Genomic DNA, 26,802 nt, shown 5'->3' with positions numbered 1-26,802 from the left:
GTTAATTTTCCAATGTTTAAGCAGGCACACGAAAACATATTATGTCACTTAAACCTCTGTAACTGCTGTCTCAAAAAACAACTACGCTTTAAAGTGTTTTATTTAAAAACAACATACATTAGAAAATACTCAGAACCTTGGAAGCCATTTCAGTGCGTTCAACCAAAAGGCCAATGTTGTGTTTTTTTCCCCAAACGGCAGAAACGTTTTCAGCCATTTTAGACAGTGATACATTTTTTTTAAAACCATAGTCAAGTAAATTCCTAACACATTTTTTCTTCCCATCACTTGGACACTGGTGATCAAAATCGTTCCGATATTTTGAAAAGAGTCTTTCATTTAATGCACAGTAAAAACGAAAATCAAAACATCACCTTAATCTCACAATCAAGTGACCAGAACTTTTAAAGTAAGTTGATCTGATTAACAAAATATTTCTTTTTTAAAATGTAATTTCATCTTTTACATTTTACCATGACAAGTTTGAGAGGCCTCTGGAACATCTATTATATTATTAGATATAAAAGAAAAAAAAAATCAGTCATAACACACTTTGGTATGTAATTTCTTATTAGTTCCAGGAATTATTTTGTCAAGAAATTAATTTCCTAAATTTCCAAGAATGATTTTCAAACAATCCTCAGGGGTATAAAAACTGCAAAAATATTGGGTCTGGAATCATGTGCTCGTTGACACCAAAAAATGACATTGAGCACATTTACATAGACATGAATAACCTGTTAATGATTGGGTTTTTGGGGTATCCCTTTTATGTGTTTTAACTTTATAATACCATATTCTGTGTATGGGAAAAACAAATATGCTAGAAACTGATTCAGAAACTGGGATGTATACAGGGAAAATGGAAAACCCAGTTTCTCTGTGCTCATGTAAACACCATATCCCGAATATTATCATAAACATGAACACGTAATTCATGCCCATGTAATTGCACTCAGTGATGATTTCTTGAAAATCAAACTTTGCCGCAGATTTTTCACTTAATATGATAGTTGATGGTTAACATCTACATCAGAGAAAGCTGTTTTCAGTTTATCTTTTGGACGTTTACTCACTGACACCGACAGAAATCAAAAGTTTTTAATTTTAGCTCTTTTAAACGACGACAGGAAAAAGTCCAATTTAAAGGAATCATAATGTGGAAGAAAAAAAGTAGCATTATCCATTAGAGGCAACCATTCAGCAGACAAAACACAGAGGGACAGCTATGTGTCCTGCTGAGCAGCAGTTAACAGTCTGAATGTTGAGCTCAGTCTTGTAGTCCCACCTACACAACATGTGTTTTAGGAAGTATGACTTTATTCGCAGTTCTGCACATTGTAGTTACGCATGTGACAGACTCGTTCTGTTCTTTTATTGGGCAATGTTTAAATGAACAGTTTATCTACAAATATTTACACCACAAGCCACTGCACCAATAAAAGGTCACTTCTGCTCTTCATCAATCCGAATCTCCATCTTCCTCGTCAGGTACAAATGGTGGATCATTGGACATCTTCTCCTCCGTCCCTCCATCGTTCCTCGCTCTTAGATGCAGCTCTCGGACGGTGAGGATGCGGATGAGCATGGCTTCCATGGTGCTGTCGTCCAGAGGGGTGGAGGAGAACCACAGGGGGCTGTTGGGGACGCAGCAGCGCTCGGGGTGAAGGTAGAACAGGTTGGTGCGCTGCTTAACTGACTCCGAGCTGGATAGAAGAGAGGCGGTAATGTCCACAGTGATCAGCAAATTTAGAACAACAAATCCAAAATTTTTTTGTTTTAAAATGAACACACATTTTAAAATAAACACAACCTCACAGTGTGTCAGTCGCAAACTGACTCCTAAAGCTTCATCTGTCAGTAAACCTTTCAAAACTGTTTCTTTTTTTTTTTTTTTGCATTTTAGAAAACTAAAATTTTAGAGAGTTTGATGGTTTAACAAGAGGGATCAAATCATTTAATGTGTCTTTTCATTGTCTCATATTTAGAATTTTCACAAAGAGTAAAACAACAAAATGCTTCAGACTTAGTGTGCAAGGTTTCTGTTCGTAACCACTTGGATGAGAGATTAAACTATGGAAATTACAATAGAGTATATGGTGTCTAAAGGGCTTAAGTTTCATTTTAGCCTTAAGAAGATGACAGAAGGGCAAAATTTAAGATTTAGTTGCACAAAATTACTGATAAATTTACACATACAAGTTTCATCCTGCAACTTAACGCTAATCTAAAACTTCAAAAGCATTCAAAATTACTCTAAGTATAGTTATAGTAATACAATTCATGGAGACAAATGGCATATGGAGGACAGCAGTATTAATTACCTGGGGTATGCAGCTCATATAAGTCATAAAAAAAAAGGTTCTAGGAATGAATATATTTTAGTAGTAGCTGTTGTCTTAAGCTCTTTTTAAAGGCCGACAAGGATATAGACATTTTTTTAATGATTGAATAATAATGACGTGCCCATGTGAATACTGAAACAGCTTTTAGGTCCAGGTCAGTAGTTCAGCGTTATTTTACTCACCACTTGGAGAGGTAAAACTCATAGAGTCGGACTGGACAGCGGAGAGGGTTCTCTGTGTTCTCCATCATCTCCAGGATATCCTCTTTACTTTCCTCCTCCTTACGCTTCTTCGCTGGAACCTCTGGATCTTAAGAGAACACAAACATTAACATCATTTCAGACAGATAGACAGATAGATGGAGGTATCATAATTTAACACTGAAGTGCTGGTTAAAAAACAATAAATAAACGTTACAGCTGAGAGGGAAAGAGGGGAGTAAAATATTATTAAACAGATAAAGTGTGTTATTGGTTGCTGTTATTGCCACATTATGGTTCTGTACATTAATAGTGCTGATAGCTCTTTTTTATTAAATTTCTGCGTGTCGTTTCCTAACTATAAATATTGCTATTGTTTTACTACATGAATTCGCATTTGTTTAAAATTTGTTAATTACCAAAAGTTATAAAAGGGTTTTTTATAGGCTGCTGAAAATGTCAAGTTCATCTTCACTTTTTAAAATCCAATCCAATTGCATTTTTAAATTACAACCTTGTCATATAATGTTATTGAAAATGTTCCTGGCTACAAATTGCTTGACTTCGTGACATCTTTATTTTGACCCTCAGCCGTTTCAGTACCTGATTCGGGGTCATTTATGGATATTGGTGGGTAGAAGCGCAGGAAAGTGGTCTTGGTGTTGTTCGGGTTGGTTTTGGTGCAGCGCATGACGTGGGCGAAGGAAAGCTGGCGGTGCTGCTCCACCGTGGTGAAGCCAAAGTACTTGCAGCAGAAGAAGAGCAGAGTGTTGAGGAGGACGATGGGGGAGTACGCCCCCAGCTGTTTACAGTCCCACAGAAACTCCTCCTCCACACGGGAATGGATGTAACCTGCAGACGGGGAGCAACAAGAAATCTGGTTAAATGTGGGTTTGTTGGTGTGAAACAGGAACTGACAGAAAAATAAAAGCATGTAAAACTCACCGTTTGCTGTGACTGAAGGTTTGAAACCTCTCAGCATGTTAGTGAACTCAGTGGAGAACTTGTTGTAGAACCGATCCATGAATATGTTCTCCACGCGACCGTTAGCAAACAGGTACTATAGAGATATTTTTTAAAAAAAGGTTACATAATAAGCAATGACAATAACTAATTCATGTAACTATTTTACATTTGCTGATGCACGACTTTTTGGAAGATCTGGTCTGCCTTACTTCACTGTTTACTGATCATTTTCAGCTGTACTGGAGTTGTGTTCAGTTACTGCTAACACACATCTTTCCTGCAGCGCTGCCTCACATTAAAACCTTTCCACTGGTGATCCAGCGAGATGATTTTATTATGAGGAAGTTATTGAAAATATGGTAGTTAGCACAGCTATTTCTTAATAAATACAGGTTATAATCAATCAGTAACAGTGACAATCTGTGCCTTCTGGTCAAACTTTTCCGTGTGTGACAAACGTCTTGCCTGTTGAATGCCGAGGCAGAGGTAGAACAGGCTGTCGGGGGAGTACGGTTCTCCGTTGGGTCGTTTGACCTCACTGATGAAGCAGCAGAGACCGTAGCTCAGCTCAGCAGTGGTGCAGCGAAGGACGTCCTCCTTCAGCTCCATGGGACGAGCTGACATATGGAGATGTTCAAAACAATCAATGTTTTAAAAAAAGTTTCATTTTGATGTATAATCTCTTAATCTAAATGATCTGTGCACAGATACAGTATCTAAGACAATATGAGAGTGGTAGCAACAACCTCAAATGATCTCAAATCAAAAACGATGCTCAGGGATGACTCCATAACTCTAACATGATTTAAAGGAATCAAATAAAAAGATTCAGGATTTAATTCCCTGCGATTCCTCGAGGTGGAAAATTCTTTATGAGGCCGTACTGCACCAAGCGAAGGAGTCTAAGTATCTTGGAGATTTGTTCATGGCGTATGCAGTGATGCAGGCGTAATGCCGGACTGTCATCAGGAAGAGGGAGCTGAGCCATCAGGCAAAGCTCTCGAATTACCCGTCAATCTACGAACCAACCCTCATCTATGGTTATGAACTTTGGATAGTGATCGTAAAGAATGAGATCACGGATACAAGCGGCCAGATGAGTTTCCTCCGCAGGGTGGCTGGGCTCGTTTCATCTACACTTCATTCAGACTAAGAGAAAATAAAACAGTTGTGTTTTTGCTAAAATCTGTGTAGGCCTTCAAGGGTTTTTTTTCCCACACAGAAAACTGATCAGGAATCAACAGAGGAATCGCTAAAGGATCATCCATAAAGGCATTGGCATCAATGATTTCCCATCCCTGATCGTTCTGGATAAAACTGTCCAACAGATGTTTACAATAATTACATAATCTTGGGTCGAGTGAACAAACCTTTAACGTCGGCTTTAGTGGTTGTGTTAACGTTACATTCAGACTTACAGCCAAAGCGAGGCTTCTCCAGGTTGGGCTGAGTTTGCCTCCACTGGATCCATCGCTTCCAGGCGTCGACTCCGTACTGACTCTTCAGTTTTTGGACGTCGGGACCCTTGGCCTTGTTGGAGGCGCCTTTTCGGGTTGACGCCTCAGCTCCTTTAGACGACCGCTGTGACTTACGACCCTGAGACAAAGAGGAGAGAGCGACAGATATAAACCCAGCACGACTGCCTGTGTCCTGGTCACACATTTGAGAAATTCTCGTGTTTTGCCTAACCTGGTCGGCTCTTTTGATTCAAACTACTTAAAAAAAAAGAATATGAGCTGATTAAAATCAGTGGAGAGCCGCTTGTCTGGAGTTGTCCCCAAATCTGGCTGCTTAAAGTGGAGGTAGCATGTTTAAAATGTATGGGGAGTTTTTTAAAGCCATGACGCCACCATCTGTAAACGCACCAGCAGCATCTTATCCGTTACCACAGATAGTTACCCTCTTTTCTCGGGCTTTCCTATGAGCTTGTCGTCGTCGTGAAGCATTTGGCGGAGGGCTCGGGGATCGCCGGGACTGCTCTCGCAACCGGGCCATCCTCTCCAGAGTTTCTGGTAAAAACACCACATAAAAAAATTAGACTAAGCACGCCAAACCCATAACAAATACATAACAGCTTGATTTGTACTCACACATTCAGCACTTAAACCCCACTAAACTCTAAACACCACTCACGGTGAAAATGGCATCTAAATGCTTCATGCATGCACACATTTGTTCATCTCCTCACCGACAGTGAAGTCAGCTTCGATGTCCATGGGAGGCGGAGCAGGAGGTGGGGGTTCGGAGTCAGGCTCAATGGTCATACCCACAGGAATGTCTAGAACCGGGTTGAGCTTCTCCTGGGTGTACGATCGACTGGGAGACTTGACACCTGCTTCAGAGGAGGCATCCTCCCAGTTGTTGAGGAAACTGGCCAATTCGTCTGTGTCCAAGTCGTCGCTGTAGTGACTGGCCTGGTCTGTGAAATGAAGATTTTGCTAATGTTAAAAACAACATAAAAAATGGTCGAAATAATTTGACAAATACACTGAAAGAGTGCAAGATCATGAAACTACATTATTTTCATACTGTAGTCAGATTATGTCAAGACTCCAAAGTATCCTGAGTGTTGACTTGTGTTTTTTTTTTCAACTTTAACTTTTTATGCTTGAAAACTAATGAAAAGCTACTTTGGAAAATGTAGATGACCAAAGCAGACTGGCTTACATCTTAAGACAACTAAAAAAAAGGGCCTTTTCTTTTGTAAATTGACCAAAACTCAGCAGAAACATGTGGTGAGCATCAGAGTGATGTTTCTTTTATTGTCAGTTGTTGAGCATTAATCAGCACAGCTCTACTATACAAACACGTTATTGTCACTTCGGTCAGTTTTGCTTTCTTTTCCAAACACTAGAATAAATGCTGTCACTTTTCTGTTTGAGTTCCCCTTATAAACTAATGTCCACAAAGCAAAATATAAATGAAATATTTTACCCTCATTCTTAGACTAGAACTGCAATGATTAATACTGAATTAATAACCAACTAATTTAGTAGTTTGATCCGTTTTAGTAATTTCTTATGGCAAAAAAAATCTAAATTCTCTAAAACCACCTTCACATCTGTCAATATTTTGTATTGTGTATTTAATTCTCTATGACAATAACTTGAATATATTTAGGTTGTGGATAAAACGAGACATTTCTAAACATCATCTTGTGCTTTTGCAAACACTGATCAACAATTTTCATGATTTTTGGACATTTTTATCAACCAAACATCTAATCTATTTATTTAGAAAATGACAACAGATCAACAAACAAAGCAGTCATGCAGTCCTATCTTGGATGTACAAAAAAGTTGATTTTTCTTATCTTGATTGTCTTTCCAGTTACCTTAATGAAATAGTTCCCCCCAAAATGGCCATTTATATATCAATTACTAACTCCACGTTGTGCTGAAATGTGTTTGGGAAGTTCTGAACATACGACTTTCTTACCTTCTGGAGCAGCTGCTTCCTGTTTCTCTTTCTCTTTCTCCACCACCTTCTCCTTTGGTGTCTCCTCTTTGTCTTTCGTCTCGTCTTCTTCCGCGACCATCTCGGCCATGAGGATGAGCTCGGCCTCGTAGGGGTCGGATGGGATCTTTTCCTTGATCTCCTGGATGGTTTCCACGATGCGTTCGGCGCTGTCCATCGTCACAGGAAGGAACATGGGTACAGGCAGCTGTGGGAGACACAGTAACAATGTAACAGGTCTGTAACAAGGACGAAGACACTGACTATCTAATGTGTTGTCTCGTATATATATTTCACTTCATAACAGCTCATACAAGATAATACATTTTTATCTTAATTGCCACTTTGGTGCATCAAACATGAAAACTGGGCGTGTGTTTGACGTACTGGTAAAGGCAGGCCCACAGGTTTGGGGGTACACTGGCTGTACATGTTCATGGGTACAGGAACATAAACCGGCACTGGGACAGGAACCACCATGAGTTTTGGGAAGAGGTCATCTTTAGGGAAGAGGAAAAAAGAAAATGAGTTGTTAAAATTGTGAGGGTTCATAACAAAGCAAATATATGAACATAAAAAAGTCTTCAGTCAAGACATGTAAATACAGAAGATAAACTCTGGATAATATTTTCAGGACAAAAAATCTGTACCAACAATTAAAAAATCTGAAAAAGGAAGACAATAGGAGCGCTTCTGGGGGGGCCTCAAACCACCGGTGCTCATGGATGAGAATATATTAAAATAAGAAATATATTATTTCAGCTCGTCCCATGGAGCTGAAGGAGGACGTCCTTCGCTGCACCAAACTCTTGACCCTCATGACTTCTCTCCCTTCTCCTGTGCTTTCACTTTTTATATGAAATCTATGTCATTGTTTGGTGAACCCATGGACTGTCTGTGTGTGTGTGTGTGTGTGTGTGTGTGTGTGTGTGTGTGTGTGTGTGGGCAGGGAGGGGTGGGAGGTGTGGAGGGATTTTTGTGTAAACAGAAAAATGGAAGAACAAATATTGTTTCAGTTATAACACTATATGATTTGCATTTATCCTTCAATTAAAAAAAACATTAAAACTAGACATACCGCCACACGGTTTTATGGAGGAGGAGGAGAGGGAACCTGACCCATAAGTCAGGTTGCACCTACAGTTTACTTCCATGTCTGTGAAAACATGGACGCTTCACACACAGAAGATCTATACAATCAGCACAGTTTTAGAGTGGTTTTTGAGGATTCTTGAGTTCAGGCCAAAAACATGTTATATGAGGTCAGCATGACCTTTATCTTTAACCTTTGACCACCAGAATTTAATCAGTTCATTCTTGAGTCCAAATGGACACGTGTGCCAAATTTGAGGAAACTCCCTGAAGGCCATCTTCAGATATTGCATTCACGAAAAATGAGTCGCATGCAAGGTCAAAGTGACATTTGACCACCAAATTGAAATCAGCTCATCCTTGAGTCCAAGTGAATGTTTGTGCAAAACTCCTTTGAGGCATTATTAAAATATTGTGTGCTGGACACATGGCTGAGGCCATCGCCGGCGCTGAGGCATAAAATAGTATATGCCTGCAGAGGCAGTGGACACTGAATATGCACAGCATTAGCCAAATAATTACTTTTAATTACTCTCCTTGCTTGTGAAAGACCTCAAACTTCCAAGTATGCAGAGTATATGCCTTAAATGAGTGGGGAAAAAGGAAAAAACATGACATAAAAAAGGAATTCAAGGTTTTAAAATATAAATTTAAAAAAAAAAAAAACAATAGAACAATCTCTGACAAAACAATGTCTGACAATAGAACATAGCTGTCGTTACCATAGAAACAATGTTGTCTGGGTGTTGCTTTTACCTGTCTGTGCTTCGACATCGACCGTCTGTGTTCGACAGGAGACCCCTTTGTTCTGCACCAGCGGTCTGCAGAGCAGAGCTTTGTTCTTGAGGATTTTTTGTCCAGGTGGAGGAGGATTAACTTTCACTGAATCTGTCTGAATGCTGATCTGAACGACAGACAAAGGACATAAAGACAGTTACAACTCCAGTATTAATGATCTTAATAAACAACACATGGACTAAATAATTAGCAGACTACAGTCACATACAAATCTGGGGAGCTAAAATGTTCCATCTTTTGTCCGTCAGTGTTTTTATTCAAATCACAGCACAATTTTACACATTAATTGTATTATTGAACAAAGTATCTTCATTTTCTATATTTTCCCACACCTGTGTGTAAATCTATCGTTGAATTTGACTGCATACAAAATAAATATAACGACTCACATGTCCAGATTTCTTTGATTGAAGGCGAGTGACTGTGGACACAACGACAGAGTACGAAACTGTCACAATAAACACTGGTGGCAACTGAATCAACGTGCATACAGCACGTTTTCTCTCTTAAACGTTTGACATATAGCTCATAAATACCTGCTTTTGTGTGCTGTTGTGTACTTTGCTGGGCGGTTTTGTCGGACTTCCCTGTAGGAGAGCCTGCGAGTGAGATGACGTTGGCGATGATAGGCGTGGCCTCGCCTTTACCTGAAAGTTTCAAGGAAACACAAGTTGAGTCAGCATGGGATATTAAAGATCAGTTTCATAACATTTTATTAAAAAAGTCCAGATAAATCAGAATGACTGTCTTGCTGTTGTATGCCTCTGCAAACCTGTGTTTGTCCTTCAGACCCAGTGTGCTGTTTCGAATTCTCTCCAGGTGTGTGCCTGACACTAATTCCCTTAGCGATCTAGAGAAACAAGGATCGTGGTAACCTCCCAGTCATTAAGAACGACTCTCTTAGCTGCTAACATGTTGACCATCAGGTCTTCTGAACAGTATGTAGTCATACAAGAGACGCTTCAGAACAACCAAACAGGGAAATTAATACATCAGGTTTAACGTGCTTATCACAAATATTACAATACCAAAAGAATATATCCTGCCAAGAAGGGACAATCTTAGGACAAAGCCAAATGATCTTGAGTGCCTTTTGCCGAATTACTTCTGTCACAGATATCTGATACGTTAGGATCAGTGATGCACGATAGTGATTATTTCAACCGATACTGATAGACCAATAATTTCCAGCTTCTCGAGGCCAATAAGATACCGATTGTTTTTGTTTGTTTTTCATTACCTGAGGGTATGAAAGGCTGAGTACAGATGAATTTAATTTGTGCATTTTCATTTAAAAAATGACATTTCAGACAAAAAGCTGGGAAAATCAAATTTTTTTAGAAGAAAGTCATTTTCAAGAGCAAAATATATCAATTTCATAATTTATAATTTTACCTTTCTTATCTTCTTATGTCAACTTTGAATTGTACAAAAATAATGCACAAATTAATATTCTGTTTGAGTTATAGTGGAACTATTGAGTGGAACAGTCCCCAAAATAAGAATGAGAGCTGGTCCGACATTTGGAGACACCGGCGGAGATTGATAGCGGAGCGGACATTTAGAGACACCGCCAGAGACTGAGAGCGGAGTGGACATTCGGAGACATGCTGGAGACACCGACGGAGAATGAGAGTGGAGTGGACACTGCCAGAGACATCAGCAGGGTAAGCGCGGAGCAGACACCAGTGGAGACATCGGCGGAGAATGAGAACGAAGCGGACACCCTAGTTAGATAACATTTTATTAACCTTATCTTAGGAATAATGTAATCTACGCATGACCTTGAGCTGAATCCGCTGCAGTCTGGTGTTTAGTGAACTTAAATCGATCCTCTCCATCACTTTTCCTCCACACCTCCTCAGTCATCTCTACACCAAAATCTGATATGGTTTGCTGAAACAACAGCCTTTTTTTAGCCTCTTTATGATTATTTTTGTCATTGGGCCGCTGTTGTCAATAAGTAATTATCTGTTTGTTGCTCAGCTGATGTCAGCTGAAGTGGACATTTGTGCCAAATTTGAAGAAATTCCCTCAAGGTATTCTTGAAATTTTGCATTAACTGGAGTGATATGGACAGACAAACAAACAAACATAAAGACGGACAACCCAAAAATTTCTTGTCTTCACTTATGGCTTTCTCCAGCACAAAAAACACAAAACAACACGGGGAAATAAACTTGAAATGACAATAATAAAACAAACCTCTGTAGATCTCTCCCTGCGTGGCCACTTTATCACAGCAGAACTGCAGAAGACAACTCAGGTCACAGAAGTGTTTGACTTCCCCCAGCATGGGAAGACTCTGCTTCAGTTTCCCTTTGCGGCCACACGTGTCACACTTTGCCACCTGAGAGACATGATAACGTTAAGATCTTCATCACAGCTGTTATTTTCAGTCAAATATGATTTTAATAACTGATGCAAGTCTCGCTTACATGGCAGAAGAGCATGGTGTACTTGGACCGGCAGTCCTCGGAGCAGAACTCCTCCGTCGAGCCTCCGTACTGAGCCGTCACCAGCTTCTTGGACACACTGTGGCAGTAGACGCAGGACTGACAGTGTTTCCCCCAGTTTTTAGTCAGGTCGTGTCTGTAGAGGAGCTTACAGCCTGAGAGGAGAAACACGGTGTCGATATGCATGATTACTGAGCAATTTTCACACTTTTCAAAGACAAAAGCGTGTAATTTAAACCAGTGAAACCTGGAAAAAAAGGCACTTTTCTATTAGTTAAGTTATAAACCCTTTAAACACTGAGCAAATTAGTGTGATTTCTCTAAAAATAAGCAGATTTAGAAAATTACTGGGAAGCTAGGGAAAAAGGCAAGGAAAAACTATATTTATAGCTGTCATTCTTAAATATTTCTTATTTTTTTGTTCAGTTGTTTTTTAAACCAATTTTCATGTAATTTTTCTTTTTTACTAATTTATGTTATTTTCCTTTATTTTTGGACCCCTTTTTTCATTGCCTTCCTTCAATGTTGCTCAGTTTCCAAAGGGTTAACCATGATTTCCTGTTTTTTTTCTCTCCTTACCGTCGCTGCAGAAGAAGCAGTCTCTGTTGTTAATTCTCTTGGCGTCCCTGGTGATCTTTTCGATCTTACAGTATTCACACAGGCTTGTCACAAAGTTGTCCTTCTTGTACTCGTAAGCGCAGTCCATACTACACACGAAAACCAACTTATCCTGCAACACAGAGTTGAAATAAGCAGGTATTAACATTAACATTAACATTAAGTCACCTGTAAGATCACCTTTTTCTAAAACCAGTAATGTGAACTTTCATGCAGAGGAGCTTGAGTCATAGTTTCAAAAAGAAATTAAAAAATGGACAAATAAAATCTGATAAAGTGTTTATGTGTTTAAGTATTTTACTGCTGGAAAGATGTATTTTTAATAAAACTGGGCTGTCTATGCAGTTGCTCAGCATACTTTGGTGTTTGCCTCTTTTGTCGTGGGATTGCGGAAAAAATCTGGGCAAATATTTTGTGCATCATTATTTAAGCAGATTGTACGCACACTGTGAACCCGCCTATGCAGGTGCATCTTACAATCTGAATAATTTGCCCTTTAAATAGCAGAAAAATACTTTGCCATTGAGTTTAGTTTTTGTTTGTAATAAGGCAATTACTTTTTATCTCAATAAAATAGCAAAACATCAACAATGCAACTCAATCTAATTTTAAGACAGATGCGCCCACGGGCACACGGGTGGACTCAAGTACATTTGCTTCTTCATTTGCACTGACCTTGAAAATAAAAACTGCAAAATGTCAAATCAGCATTGACAATTGTGCTGCTAAACTAAACTCCCGTTTTCAAACACACGCTTCCATGCACACGCGTTACCTTGATCTGGAGAAGGTCGGGTTTAAAAGCTATGTTGCGGGAACACTGGGCGCAGTTCAGTTTCAGTGGTCCTTTAGGAGAGTCTGGCACAGTTTGGGGAGGAGTGGCGGTCTGGATTGGAGTGGATCCAATGGGCAGCTTGGTAAAAACATTCACCTGTTTCTGGGACTTCTTGAACTTTTCCTGTGACACAGAAAAACAGCAAGAGTCTTGAATGAAAATTGACGCAAACACTACAAACTTTTTGATTTCCACTCAGAATGAAATTCCAGACCAACTTTACAATAACCAAAACTGAAGAAGGACCACTGTTTATTATGGCATACAACATTTTTTCTACAGTGAAAAATAATATTATTGACTTTTGAAAAAAAGCTATTTAGAGTGGAACATATGAAAGATGATGAACAAATGATATTTTTGTCATTGTATTGTAGTTGGTGGGAAATATCTGGTAGTTGTTGGCAGTTTTTCTTGATGATTTTGTGGTTTGTTTACAAACAATGAAAAACATAAAGCAAAAGAAATGGCCAAACACAAAATGACTCGCTTCACATATTTATACATTTCACTCTGCATACGAGATTCTGCAGCCTGGCTTTTCCCCCGGCCTTCAACACTGCCCGCTCAGATGAGGCAAAAACACTTCTGATTTCTGTTTGGTCTGACAACGCGTCTTATGACCTGATTCTGACTGAGCCGAACCTGCCTCTCATTTCCTAAACTTTTTTACCTGAAAGGACATGACGCAAGGCAGAGTGCAGAAGTTCCTGATGGAGGTGTCTGACATGGCCAGATGATAGGACGGTACGGTGTTTTTCCCACAATTATCACAATTCATCCGAGCACCTACAGGAGAAGAAAAACAGTTAAATAGTTTTAAAAATACACACTCAACAGTGTATTATTAAAAGTCAACATCAAAAACCAGAAACAGCCTGTACCTGATACGCTGACAGTCTGCACCATGAAGGCCATCACACAGCTGCTGCTACAGAAGAGGCTCACAGAGTCGTCGTTGTTTTTGTTGTCAACCATTTCTACCAGCAGACGGGTCGTGCGACACATCGTACAGGGCTGGTTTATCTTGGTTTTCTATTAAGAGATTTTTTTTTTTTAAAGACAGAAAATGTTGAGTTCTGCAGATACTGTGTGTGTTTTTTTTTTATAATTCTGTACATTGCGTTAACTTGCACTATATGTTTAAATCAGTCTTTGCACGGCCAGAACCTGCAGCTTCTGTGCAAACTCTGTGCGGGTCAGATGACGTGGAGATCCCACTGAAGGTAAGCAGTCAAGTTAAGACTTCAAATAGTAATGACATAATGAAAGCAATGAATAATGTATTTTGTTTTCTTTTTGCATTTCATGTAAAGTGTTTCGAGTACTTAGAAAAGCACGACATAAGTCCTACCAACCATTATTATTATTATGTATGCTTTTAAAAAATGAATTTCTTGTTTTAAAAAACATTTGTGGCCATTCCAGTATAACTTACTGAGTGTACAAGGTGAATCTGAACGCACCATGGAGTCTCTAAATCTGTGCGAGCGTCAAACTCTGACACAGACAGAAGCAGCACGGCCGCAAACTGAATATAAATTTAATATTTTGTGGCATCCTCAGCGTACGCTGCGCATTATCTGGACCAAACAGATTCCTTTCATTGTGTGTGTGTTTTTTTAATACCTCTTTGTACTTTGCCAGACACTCTGCATTGCACAGAGTTTTGTTGCAGTCTTCCATCTTCAGCATGAGCGGTTTGTTGAGGGAGAAGGAGCCGCAGTTCGCACAGCCGGCCATGGAAAGGTTGTTCACGGTGCGGAAACGGTTAAAGCAGGCGTCGCTGCAGATCTTGTGGACAGAACCGCCCAGGATCACCTCATGTTTGGTCTGCAGGAGGGAAGAGAGAAATTAAATTTTCACTATTTTGTTGACAAAAAGATTAATGAATTAATTGAGAAAACACAGCTACATAATCATTGGTAATACTCTGTTTTTGTTGTTTTTTAGATTATTTTTTGGCTTTTGCCTTTATTTGAGAAAGGACAGACACAATGTGAAGGGGGGACATGCAGCAGGGGTCGAGGCTGGAATTGAACCTGCGGCTGCTGCAGCGAGGACACAGCCTCTGTACATGGGGCGCCCACACTACCAACTGAGCTACCGGGCGCACCGGTAATATTCTGTTGGACTTACAACACAGTATCTGGTGCACATGCTGCAGAGTGACGGTGGCGGTAGCGGCTGCAGTGGCTGTGATTTTTTGGCGGCGGCAGATTTCCTGAAGTTGAAGTTGGTCAGGCAGCTTTGGCTGCAGAAATCCTTCATGCCTCCTTTAGCATCTGGAGCCAGAATGATGTCCTGAGGCCGAAATATCAACCTGAGAGAGAAATAAGATCAAGAGAGAGCAAGATAAGATCCAAATTCAGCAACACTGATATTATGATATTATTAATATTGATATTTTTAGTTAGCACATGAGATCAAATTTAGGATTATTTATTTGAATGATTTGTGAACTGTAAATGATTTATTATGCTGTTACAGATATCTCTATTATTTGTTTCTTTGTCTTTTTGTCATATATATATAATATATATATATTTATATATATATATATATATACATAGTCTTTGTTAACCATTTTTGTATGTTACCGGTTTGTGTGTATATTTGTATAGATTTGTTTATTTAACTTAAAGAAATGCAAAAAAAAAATTTAAAAAAAATACAGCTACATTGTTGATGATCTCTGGCATAATTATGTTTATCGAGAGGTCATATGGTAAATTACTCTAACTGTTTTCTTACAGAAAATTCTGTTTCCCGCAGTGATAAGTTTGTAAAGATGAAAGTTTTTCTGTTGAACTCACTTCTGGCAGTTGTGGCAGACCTTAGGGGATCCTTTAGCCGAGGGGAGCGACGTAGTGAGGCAGGAGGTGGAGCAGAAGAGCGCCGGGGAGCCCTTCCTCTGGAACGCCGTCTGTCCTTTCTTCAAGCTCTTCCTGCAGTATGAACAGTACATCTCCAGGACGAGGGGTAGATGGTGGGGAGCGACGGCGATTCAGCAGCTGTGGTCACAGAGTAGACCGAACCGATCCTCAAGTCCTCCTGTCAGTAACAGAACACAGGAGACCGGGTTCAGGGGTGCTCCAGTGATTCTGGATCCACGTAATGACTAAAAGACTTAATTTCTGTTATGTTTGAAAAAAGTGACCAAGAACAAGACATTCACAGATGTCCTCTTAGAAAGGAGCGAGCACCGTTTGTCTCTATGACATAACATTTAAGCTGAGGTAGGCAGACATCTGGAAATAGCACAAAAATACATTTTTGAAGAGAATTTGAAAATACACCCTTCTCCTCTGTGCAAACCCCACCCACCAGATAACAAATGCACACATTTCATACAGTGTTTCCAAAACATAAATGAATTGCATCTAAGTTCATTGCAAAGTGTCACCCTCCTCTTACCCTGCTCTCTCTCTCTACCAAAAACAACAAAAATTAGCTCGCACTCGAAGGGCCAGAAGTCCAAAAACTACAAGAAAGGCTGTGAGGGGTCTTTTTGGCCGTCAGATCCCAAACTTTATATGATCTCTCATTATAAATAACCAATATAGATGATATGCAATATATGCATTTCTTGTGTCAGGATATCGTCACAAAAAAAAAAAAAACTCCAAAATGTCCATTTTAAAAAGTTTAATCAGACATTTTTCAATATCTTCATCATCACATATAAGCGGTAATCATTTTATTTATACAGACCAGTTCTTTTATTCATCCAAAATAAGGCAGAAAAAGAAAATAACAATCGATTATATCTGATTTTGCTGGAAAATATTTAATTTTTGGGTGGCTCAGTGGATAGAGCAGTCGCCCCCATGCACAGAGTTGTACCATTGCTGCAGCGGGTTTCAATTCCAGCCTCGGCCCTTTGCTGCATATCCCCCCCCCCCCCCCCCCCCCCCCCCCCCCCCCCCCCCCCCCCCCCCCCCCCCCCCCCCCCCCCCCCCCCCCCCCCCCCCCCCCCAATGCTTACTCTGTCCTATCAGTTAAAGGCATAAAAAGCCCCCAATAATACTAAAAAATATATATTATTTTTCATATAATATTTACAGCACATTTGTAACAGAATAATTGAAAACGTATAGAAAAGAACAAAGTTAGCGCTAATAAAACAAAACAAAACTAGTACATAGTACTAATAATGTTTTAAATAATTACAGTTTGCTTCCATATTACTCAATGGATTTTAATATAATGAGCCTCATGCAAGAAAAAAAATACTAACAAATTTTCTTATATTTGCTCATATGACTGATTTGTTCTTATTTTGTCAGTATCCACTCATTTTTGGGATTCACCAATGTTTTTTTTTTTTTATTTATTTTTGCTCTTCTCTGTGGTGTCCTCACGAGCTCCCTAAATAAGATTAGAGAAAAACATCTCGTTTTCACGAGCCGCAAATTGTTGTCTGGTACAACAAAAAATAAGTTTTTCATTTGAGGAAAATTTAAAAATGCATTAATATAATTCCAAATTAAAATGACGTTTTAAAGTAAATATGAAGACTGGATCATCAAATGTCAAGGCTGAAGAAATACAACTATATGTGGCTGTATATGCGTTCTAATGACATTTTGAAAATATTGCTGAGATTTTGCGCAAATCTGTAATGGCAACCCGCCTATTCATCTGCTTGTCTTACTTATTTGTTGTTTTTTTAAATACATTTTAGACATCACAGGTCATTTTTACGCAGCCAGGGTGGGGAGGGTTAGGTTAAAAAAAATATTAAATCACAAAAAAATCGCTTGCTTGGCTATAAAAGCTTCACAGTCAACGCAGGTAGCCTCCATTCTCCCCGTGCAATTTCCACACACAGGTTTCTGACATTTGCTGCAGGTGTGGCTGGTTTTGTTCTGAGCGCAGTTCCTCCGAACCCGGCACTGCCTCCGTTTAGGTGTCGACTGTGGTGAACAATGCTCCTGCTGACTAAGACTTTGTGCTAACCGCTGTGCTCTTTTTTCCTCCATGAACTCTGCTCGCAGCTCCTCTGCCAGCTGCAGGATGAACTTCCTCCGCGGGATACTGCTGCTGGTGCACTCCTTGAAGAGGATGTGGGCGTTGATCCCAGCCAGGTCGAGGATGTTATAAAATACAGCTAGTGGCCACCTTCCTGTAGAGCTTTTCACAGAGCATTTCCTCGCCATCTGATCGAGGACGTCCACGCTATCCTTGGTGCTGTTATAGTACGTCACCGACTCCGGCGTCGCCTTCGGCCCATCCGTGATGCTCACACTTGTGTGCGCTGTGCTCAGGACGCACACTTTCTTCCGGGGCTTTTCTTGGTAAATGGTGAGAGTTGAATCACCACATTTCAGCACCTTTGTGCTGAACAGCTCTGCTCGCTCCTTCGCAGATGGGGGTAACTCGTGCTTTGTTTTACCCATGGTGCCGAGCAGGCAGGTGTTCTCTGCCTTTAAGGTGGTAGCTAGTTTGAGTGAAGTGAAGTAACTGTTGGTGGTAATATTTCTTCCCTTCCCCAAAAACGGCTCCGCCAGCCTCAGCACCAAACTCTCTCTCACAAGCTGACCTCGGCTCCGCGTCTCGTCCTTCCCCAGACACGGAGCCCCGTTCAGCATGTATTTTGATTGGACATCAGCAGCCAGCCAAAATTTGATACCGAACTTACTAGGCCTATTCCCCATGTACTGAGTAAATCTGCAGCGTGTCTTGGTGGGGAACAGCTGCTCACCTACAGTGATGTTGGCACCAGGTTTGTAGCAGGAGATGCTGTTCTGAACAAACTGGGTCCAAACAGCTGATATCAAAGCAAACTTGTCCTCCTGCAGACGCGCACAGCGAGTCGCCTTATGGTCGAACCGCAAGAACCTCTTTATCTCCCTGAAGCGGTTTCTGGCCATAGTTTCCTTGAAGAAGGGAAAGCCCCATTTTTCAGACCAGAGGGTTTCCAAGTCCATGTTTTTTGCAGCCAGTGCTCCACGGACGTACAACAGGGCGATGAAGGCTTTCAGTTCGGCCACTGTCAGGTCCCACGAGCTTCTGTCACGCTGCCCATGTGCCTCGGCCACAGTGCAGTCCGTTATGTGCAGGAGCATGCCAATATCAAACACACACAAGAAGGCTGAAAGAGCATCACTGATGCTGCGCTTTGCATGCGCGGTGGGGCCGGCAGCTTCAGTGAGGACACTTTGACTTTGTCTTCTCCCTGGATGTTTACTTGGATGCAGGACTGTCCACACTGTCCCATCTCTCCCTTCTTCTACAGCTGCCTCTGGGTCGAAAGGTGGGCTGAGCACTCCAGTTGGTACAGGTTCAGGGAGGTCTAGAGTTGACATTACAGAATTATTATTCATACTGTTTTATACAAACAATAATTAAATAAGGGGAGACCAGTGATGGTTGTAACAACTAATAACAATAAGCTTTTCACTGTACAAATATTGGTATTCTGCTCTGTAGGAATTCAATGTCTTTATCTGTCATAAAGATTAGGAAATACAAATATATCTGTTTTAGTCAAACTTTCCTGCTTCTGTTTCAAAATAAAAGTCCTCTGACAACTTCTCTGTCGACAGAATCCCTTCAGTTGTTGACACAAGGCATTTTATTGTGAAACATTTGTTGTTGACTGTGCAGGAGCTGCAAAACTAAATAAATTACTGGAATATGTGTTTATAAATTTGGAAAACCCTGCAGAAGTGTCACAGCAACAATGCAAAGCGACGTTGCCGCCACGCGCTGCTCACGCATGCAGTGAGCTCCAGGCACGCATTTTCTGCTAGTTATGGGCACTGAAAGACATCCTGTTACAACCGTCCCTAGTCTCCCCTACTTTTTGTCCTTCAAAGCAGCGCAGCAGAGCAGAGCTTACCCGCGTCCACCGGGAGCAGATCTGGATGATCCGTCTCTGATGAAAGTTGGCGTTTTCTCTTTCTCATTGGCATATCTTCAGAATCACTTCCAGATGAGGATGAAACGTTCTCTTCGACCCAAAGAAAGTCACTTTCATCCTCTTCCTCCTCAGACAGATCCCCGGCATCATAGTCGCTGTCCAAGTCCTGAAACATCTTCCAGGCCGCATCAGCAGTCACATTTCTCTTCATACTTCTCATTCAGACACAATATTTTGGTCCAAAACTGTGCAAAATTGCATATGTAAATGGAACGCACGGCCGCACTCAAAGTTTTACTTTTGACAGAGACAATGACAGTTGCCAAGCAACCAAGACGCAGCTGCCACCACGCGAAAATGTTCTCAATTTGACCACAGCGGTCATCATGACCGCCTGTGGCCGAAACAGGTAAAAATGATCACGTTTTCTTTGCCTTTTGTATAAAGTGATGTCTATCCAGCCTTCAAAGGGTTAAAGAATCAGGCTCTAAATTAGAGCATCTCATACAGAGGACGAACACAGGTGTTCCAGCACAGACATTGTTTTTCTTTCTTGATATTTCTATTGTCTGTCATCTGTCAAGGGACTACAAATGTAAATTAGCAGTCCCTCTAACTCCAGTATATTTACAATTGAATTGTATACTGATATTTATTAACCCTTTAACAGTCACATTAAGAAATGCCTTTGCAAAAAATTATACACCCTTATAGATCATAGAATATCTTTAGAATATCTAATGCCTCAATTTATGAAGAAAAAAAACATTTTCCCAGTATAATGCATTTTAAAATGTGCAGAAGTCAATGTTATATGACAAAAATCTGAAAATAAAAGTGACTTCATACAATAAACATATAAATAGATACAAATAAAAATGAATCAAGAAAAAAATAAAATATCAGTATAAAATATATGGTACAAAAATGTTAATGTTATATAATAAAAAAAATCTGTAAATTAAAGTAATTTCATAAAATAAACAAACCAAATAACAAAATAAATATAAAAAATATACAAATAAAAATTAAAACAAAAAATAATAAAAATCAGTTTAAAATGTATGGTAAAAAACAAAGTTAATTTAATACAATGAAAATAGAATTTAACAGAATAACAGTAAAATCAAAATACTAAAATGCATTGTATAGAAACATCTCTATAAAATGAAATTGGGTTTTGCTAAATTTTTAGAAAAGCAAACTGATCACAAAAACATGTCAACCACACGGTTAAAGTGCCTGTTAAAGGGTTAATATGCATGTCCCTATGAATAAAAGTTTTTTGACCATCAAAGGGTGTAAAAAATGTTCTAGTATACAAGAATACATGAATACAAGTACAGAGCTCAAGATAAATTTCAAACTCCTTATAAAAGATGTGTGCCCCACCTTTGCAGTGTTGGGCTCATCTTTCACGCTTGCTGTCGGTGTCGAGGATATTAGAGCTTGTTCATACTCTTCGTCTATCGGCTCATCCTTCACAGTCACCATGGGAGGGGAAGGAGACGACTTCATTGGCTGAGCATCAGATTGTATGATTTCCTATGACAGGAAAATACACACACATCAGTTTTTAGGAGTTCCATGACCATAACTAAGAAGCAGCGGTGTAATGTGACATACTGATAATACTCATCCTAACACTACTTAACCCCTTGAAACCTGAGCAAAATGGCTAGATTTCTTCTAGAACGTAGGAATAAGGCAATGACCAACGAAAAAATAAGTGACCCCAAAGTAGCAAGACATTAGAAAAGTACAAGAAAATTACCTGAAAATGTGGAAACATTATTACAAAGTTGCCCATTGCCTTATTTCCGATGTTTTTGAATAAAATTGCACCGATGTGCTCAAGGTTCAAAGTTTTAAACATTGTGGAAGGCGTCTGAAAGCAGCACAAGAAAAAGTATTGATACTTACATTGTCAAATGTTGGTATTGACAGCTTCACTACTTTCATCCCGTTCATTACAGTAGCTGGCGATGAACTGTCCCTTCCTGCAGGAATATAAGCAACATGTCAATCGGTGATATTGGTGCAATAAAAGTAATAAACAAAAAAATGCATGAAAACTAGAAAAGTAAACTCAGCAGAGCCCAGATCTCTGCCAGGTGGCCGCCTGAGCCGACAGCGGCCACTGTAGACAATTCTTGTCATGCCAGTAGACCTGCACCACGTTTCAGAAGTGTCCCTGAAGCTAATAAAAAAACACACCACTTCTGTTTTTGACAGAGCTGCAGCGCATTGACGGATCGATTTCTCAGCCATTGTATGTGAAATCTGGATGTAGTTATGGGGATTAATGTATTTTAATAACAAAATCGCAGCCACAAATCTCTGATAAATGTCTTTCATAAGTGGATTTTAAATTGTATTAACTTTATCTGCAGGCTACAGCAACACAAAATAGGAATAGGAGCCACAATGTGTCCTGTAATAATCAGTGGGGTTTGTTGTTTAAAGCTGAGTCCATTTCCAAAAACGATTGCGCCTCCCACCGGCTGGTTAAGAGAAGTGAGGACTAAACAGTCAATCACAGTATAAAACAGTCAAACAAACAGGTTTTCAGTATTTGTGAATTAGCACAAACATGAGAGGTTCTTGAGCATATCGTTAGAAATGTGCGCACAAATGTTTAGGCTGCGCGCGCACACACACACACACACGACTAAACATACGATACCCTGCAGGTCTCTGTCTGCTGTTTATAAAAAGCATCCATTTCAACAATGATATAAAAATAAGCAGATAAATTCAAGCTTTCTTTGATTAAGCAGCCAGGATTAAAACTAAATCTAAATTTTATCATGACTGTTTAAAACATTTAATTTTAATTGCAGGATGTGAGGAAGGGTTAAGATGCTTTAAAAGTGCCAACTTATTTCTAATGTCCTGGTTAGCACAATATATACTCCACCAGCATTTAATGGTGAGACGTGCACTTGCCAAAATCTCCAAATCTGGTAGTGTTATCTCTTATCAGCCATTGCAAGAGCTTTAGAAACGTCCTTTATTGAGCTGGTCATATAAAAACTGGTTGGTAAATTATGTATATCTGAGTTTAGCACAAAAGATTTTAATTTCTTTTTAGGAAAAACACCTCAAGGACAGCTGCTCTGAAATCACTCACCTGTACTGGCCGTGGCCTCAGACGACGGAGACGAGCCGGACTGCATCACGTCCAAACACACTTTCATGTCCTCCTCTGCAGGTGCTGGTAATACAGTTGGTTTCACATCCGTTTCCTCCCCAACAGAGTTACTGTCCTCCGCCACTGAGGCTGTGAGGAAAAATTCCAGTTAAATAATTTAAAGACATTAGTAGGATGCATTAAAAATGTTCTTTATTTACATTCTCAAAAAGATGCATATTCTGTGTTTAAGGTTTACTATGCAGCAGGTTACAGGTTACTGTTAGTAAACACACGCACAAGCAAAGTACAAGAAAGTAAAACCCAACCCACTATTCCCTCGTTTGGTGTTTCACCTTATTATATATATTTTTTCAGTGCTGTGTTAAAGAAATTAAGGAAAACCTAATGCACCATACATGTAAAGCAACGGTTGTCAGGGGTTTTAAAAACTATGCAGGATTTACCTAAAAACTATGTATACTCACAAAGAAGTAATCCCTCTCAATCATTACTTTTGACCCACTAGAAGTGTGTTGTGGTGTATTTTTCTGCAGAGGCTCTGCCCTCTGCATGTTTTTTCTTATTTTCTGGGTTTTGGGACATTTACAGCGTGTACCCAAGCAGCACTCAGGTGAGGTCAGAGCTTTATAAAAAGGCAGAAAACAGGTGCAAGGCAGCAGCACGGTGCTGAAAAAAAAAAAAATCACGAATATAGTGAAGCGAAACGCCTCACCAGATCAAATCTGGGGTTGGCTTTTACTTTCCCTTTTGAGAGATTTAACAAACAGAAACCAACAATCCTGCATTGAACACCTTCACTCATTAGTTTGTTCTAATTACAAATTAATTACATGTCCAATTTGTCACCTTGCACAACTTTTTTTTTTTTTAAACATGTTTGAAATCAAGATTCATTCAATTCAATTATGTCATACTGTTTGCAACAATAGAGGCAGATGGTGTTGTGTTACAAGTCACACCTCTTTTGCTTCTTGGATGCCAGCATGCTATCTAAAATCACACACTGGAGCGACACGATGCCGTCATACTTTGGGTTTATTGCAGAAATGCAACGGCAAAGACAAGAAGGGACTTTGTAGTGGCCCTGGAGCACAATCATTGTGTACAAAATGGCTAAAGAGAGAGGAGGAAAAGGTGGACTATTGCATGCAATGTTTCCAGGGAAAAGAAAAAAAAGAGAATTGTGTACTAAAAGACTTTTAAACCTTTGTGATAAAACTTCACCTGTAGTTGAAGTGGTAGGTGATCGACTGCACTCCACGTCCATCGAGTTTTCCTGCTGCTCCTCTTTCATCTGAGCCTCCTGCTCCACCTGGTCCACCGTACCAATGTCCATCATCTCATCGAGGTCGTCCGCTGAAGAGAGCCTCGATTTATTCACCTGCTGCTCGCTGGTGTCCTCCTTAGTGTCGACTTCTGGCTCGTTCAGCTCGGACTCCTCCTCAGCTTTCGGCTCTCTCTCAGACTCCAAAGTGCCGCCTTGTTCACCGCCGTCAACCAAAACTGTGCTGATTGTCTCTTCTGGAGAGAGAGTCGTCTCTGAAGCCGCCTCGCCTTCTTTAGGTTCAGTTTCTTTACTTTCCGGTTCATTTTCAGAGGCAGCAAAGTTGTCCTCCTCTCCGTGTTCAGAAAGTCTAGGAGAAGCTGTGGGAACAAGCTCTGGTTCTCCAACATCCACTGACGCTCCCGACGCTCCCGACGCTCCCCGACGTTCCCGACGTTCCCGACGTTCCCAACGCTCCCGACGTTCCCGGCTCTGGAACACCTTCCATGGACTCTCCTTCTGTTCCCTCTGGCTCCTGTGAAAGACGATGAGCAATTAAGCCTCTGTAAGATGCAAGAATACTGACTTTTGTAATGTTATTGAAAAGTTTTTTTCATATTGCTGGTTTATCCAGTGTAAAGCAGGGATGCAAATTTAACCCTTTAAAACCTGGGTCAACATCAGTTTCCTTGTGCTGCATTCAGACACCACTCAAAATAAATTCAATACTTCAAAATGTGAGCAAACTGGTTTGACTTCTTTGAAAAACATGGGGGGGGACTTGCCAATCTTGGTAATCTAGGGAAAAAATGCCAACAAATCATGTTTTTATTATATATTTATATTTTATATTTATTATATATTTCTAAATATTTTTTGCGCTTTATGTTTTTTTTTTTTTTTACAATAATTTCCGAGACACATTTTTACAAATTTCCTGCCAATTTTTGTCGATTGTTTTGTGAGTCGCTCATTGCCTTCTCCCATGTTTTTGAAAGAATTTAAACCCATTTGCTCAGGTTTTAAAGGGTTAATCGAATGGTAATCATAATCATGATTTAGGCTTCTCACAATTAAATGAACATGATCGACTGAGTTACTGGTGTTAAAAATGAGTCCTCTGCTTGTAGAAAACCCAGCACAGCAGTTTGAGTAAATTAACTCACACCTCGGTCAAAAACTAACCTGTTAAAAAGGGTTGTAGTTTTAATATGTAAAACATTTATAACTTTAATGACTTGAATAAAAGTTAGGAGAGAGTAAAGGTTTGTTTTTCCACAGCTTTATGTGTCACCTTGGTAAACAACTAACTTGATATTGCAGGATAACTTACACCATGTACCCATTTTAAAAAGGAGTCAAACATCTGTTTTTATTTTCACTTTTTTTGTATTTTTAAGCACAAGGAGATAACCAGTGACCATGTAAACCAATCATGCAATTCAAGCAATGTCCATGAAGTAATATTTCAAACATGAACACATATTTAGATAAATATTAAATCTCTATTTAAATGTACACGGCTATATGCCTGTGTGAAAAATGTTTTTAAAAGCTTACTTCAGGTTTGAAGGTTTGACCCTTTTTTAAGTATAAATGAGAGCTGGAATGTGCAGATTTTCTTGCATGATCGATCGTGTATTTTAGGGACATTAAACTGTGATGTGACAGTAAGTTTTCAGACCGACAAACATTATATTATGTTTTAATATTTTTTATTATTTTTATTAGGGATGCACGATACTGAATTATTTGCCGATGTCCGATATGCTGGGATAAAAACAACTTATTTGGGCGATATTGTACGTTTTGTTCATGTTCACATTGTCAATTAAAAAAAAGAAAATGATACAACAGGATGTGAATTCAGAAGAAATCAGCATGTTGGCTGCCTCCACTACTTCCTTTTAAAGCCAATATCTGTCGTACCGATGACGTGCCGATGTTATCGTGCATCCCTTTTTGTATGGTGATATTTCTTTTTTTGTAGGTATTCAGAGCTATCTTACCTGAAATTTGGGCACAGCATTGAGCTTCAGCATATGTCTCATTCGATTATTTGGCATCCTTGTTACTATATAATCATCTTCAGAGAAATGTTTGCTACAAACGCGGAGTTGTTTCAGTTTTGCGGGTGGGGAGTTGACGTCCCTTTTCAGTGCAGCTAACCACAGCATTCTGAGGTCGATGTCAATCAGAGGAATACGGTGAAATACATACGGGGACCACCGCTTTTCTCTGTTTTTGCAGCCCGGATAAACGCAACTGCGCACCATGTTTGAAATCTTAGGAAAAAACGCAAAGTTTGATTTCAGTCTCCTAACAGCACTTTCTGACTGAGCTGACCTGCAGTGAGCGTCACACACTTGCACTTCTGCAAGGATAAGAGAAGTTTTACAGTTGGAAATCAAAGTAAAGCAGTGAAAACTCTAAATACAGCGTGCACTTGATGTAGGTTTTTTGGGTGGGCCTTTTTTAGGTGGCTTAAATGTGTTTTTCTGCTGCCCCGGCCCAAAGTAATAAACTGTGCTTATTTTCCACTGTTACTCCTGACTGCTTCTCCAAACTGGGGGCGGGCCTGCTGCCATCTTTTACAACCCCCACTGCAAAAAATCCAGCCTTCTCCTTTAACCCTTTAAAACCTGGAACAACTTTAATTTTATTGTGCTGTCCTCACACACCTTTCACAGTGAAACCTGTGCAAATTTGGTCGATTTCTTTTAAAATTTGGATAAAAAGGCACTGAG

At 39.8% G+C, this 26,802-nt stretch overlaps 1 protein-coding gene across 1 annotated transcript; it reads right to left on the bottom strand.

Annotated features, from left to right (window-relative positions):
• Positions 1 to 495: 495 nt before the first annotated feature.
• zmym4.1 (zinc finger MYM-type containing 4, tandem duplicate 1) lies at positions 496 to 26,166 on the bottom strand. Its single transcript, XM_042506166.1, is given in 28 exon segments — positions 496 to 1,706; positions 2,528 to 2,654; positions 3,149 to 3,397; positions 3,491 to 3,605; positions 3,977 to 4,128; positions 4,930 to 5,107; positions 5,411 to 5,520; positions 5,700 to 5,930; positions 6,950 to 7,175; positions 7,355 to 7,467; positions 8,816 to 8,963; positions 9,247 to 9,278; positions 9,394 to 9,504; positions 11,063 to 11,207; positions 11,296 to 11,468; positions 11,893 to 12,043; positions 12,707 to 12,889; positions 13,440 to 13,555; positions 13,651 to 13,801; positions 14,396 to 14,599; positions 14,906 to 15,089; positions 15,583 to 15,742; positions 15,745 to 15,820; positions 21,027 to 21,179; positions 21,558 to 21,634; positions 22,768 to 22,917; positions 24,016 to 24,590; positions 26,065 to 26,166. Coding segments are annotated over 28 exon segments (4,554 nt in total). The 5' UTR covers positions 26,085 to 26,166; the 3' UTR covers positions 496 to 1,462.
• Positions 26,167 to 26,802: the final 636 nt, after the last annotated feature.

Source organism: Plectropomus leopardus, chromosome 18 (genome assembly GCF_008729295.1).
Source record: "Plectropomus leopardus isolate mb chromosome 18, YSFRI_Pleo_2.0, whole genome shotgun sequence".
In the NCBI taxonomy this organism is placed as follows: domain Eukaryota; kingdom Metazoa; phylum Chordata; class Actinopteri; order Perciformes; family Serranidae; genus Plectropomus; species Plectropomus leopardus.
This window is presented reverse-complemented; position numbering and strand designations above follow the sequence as displayed.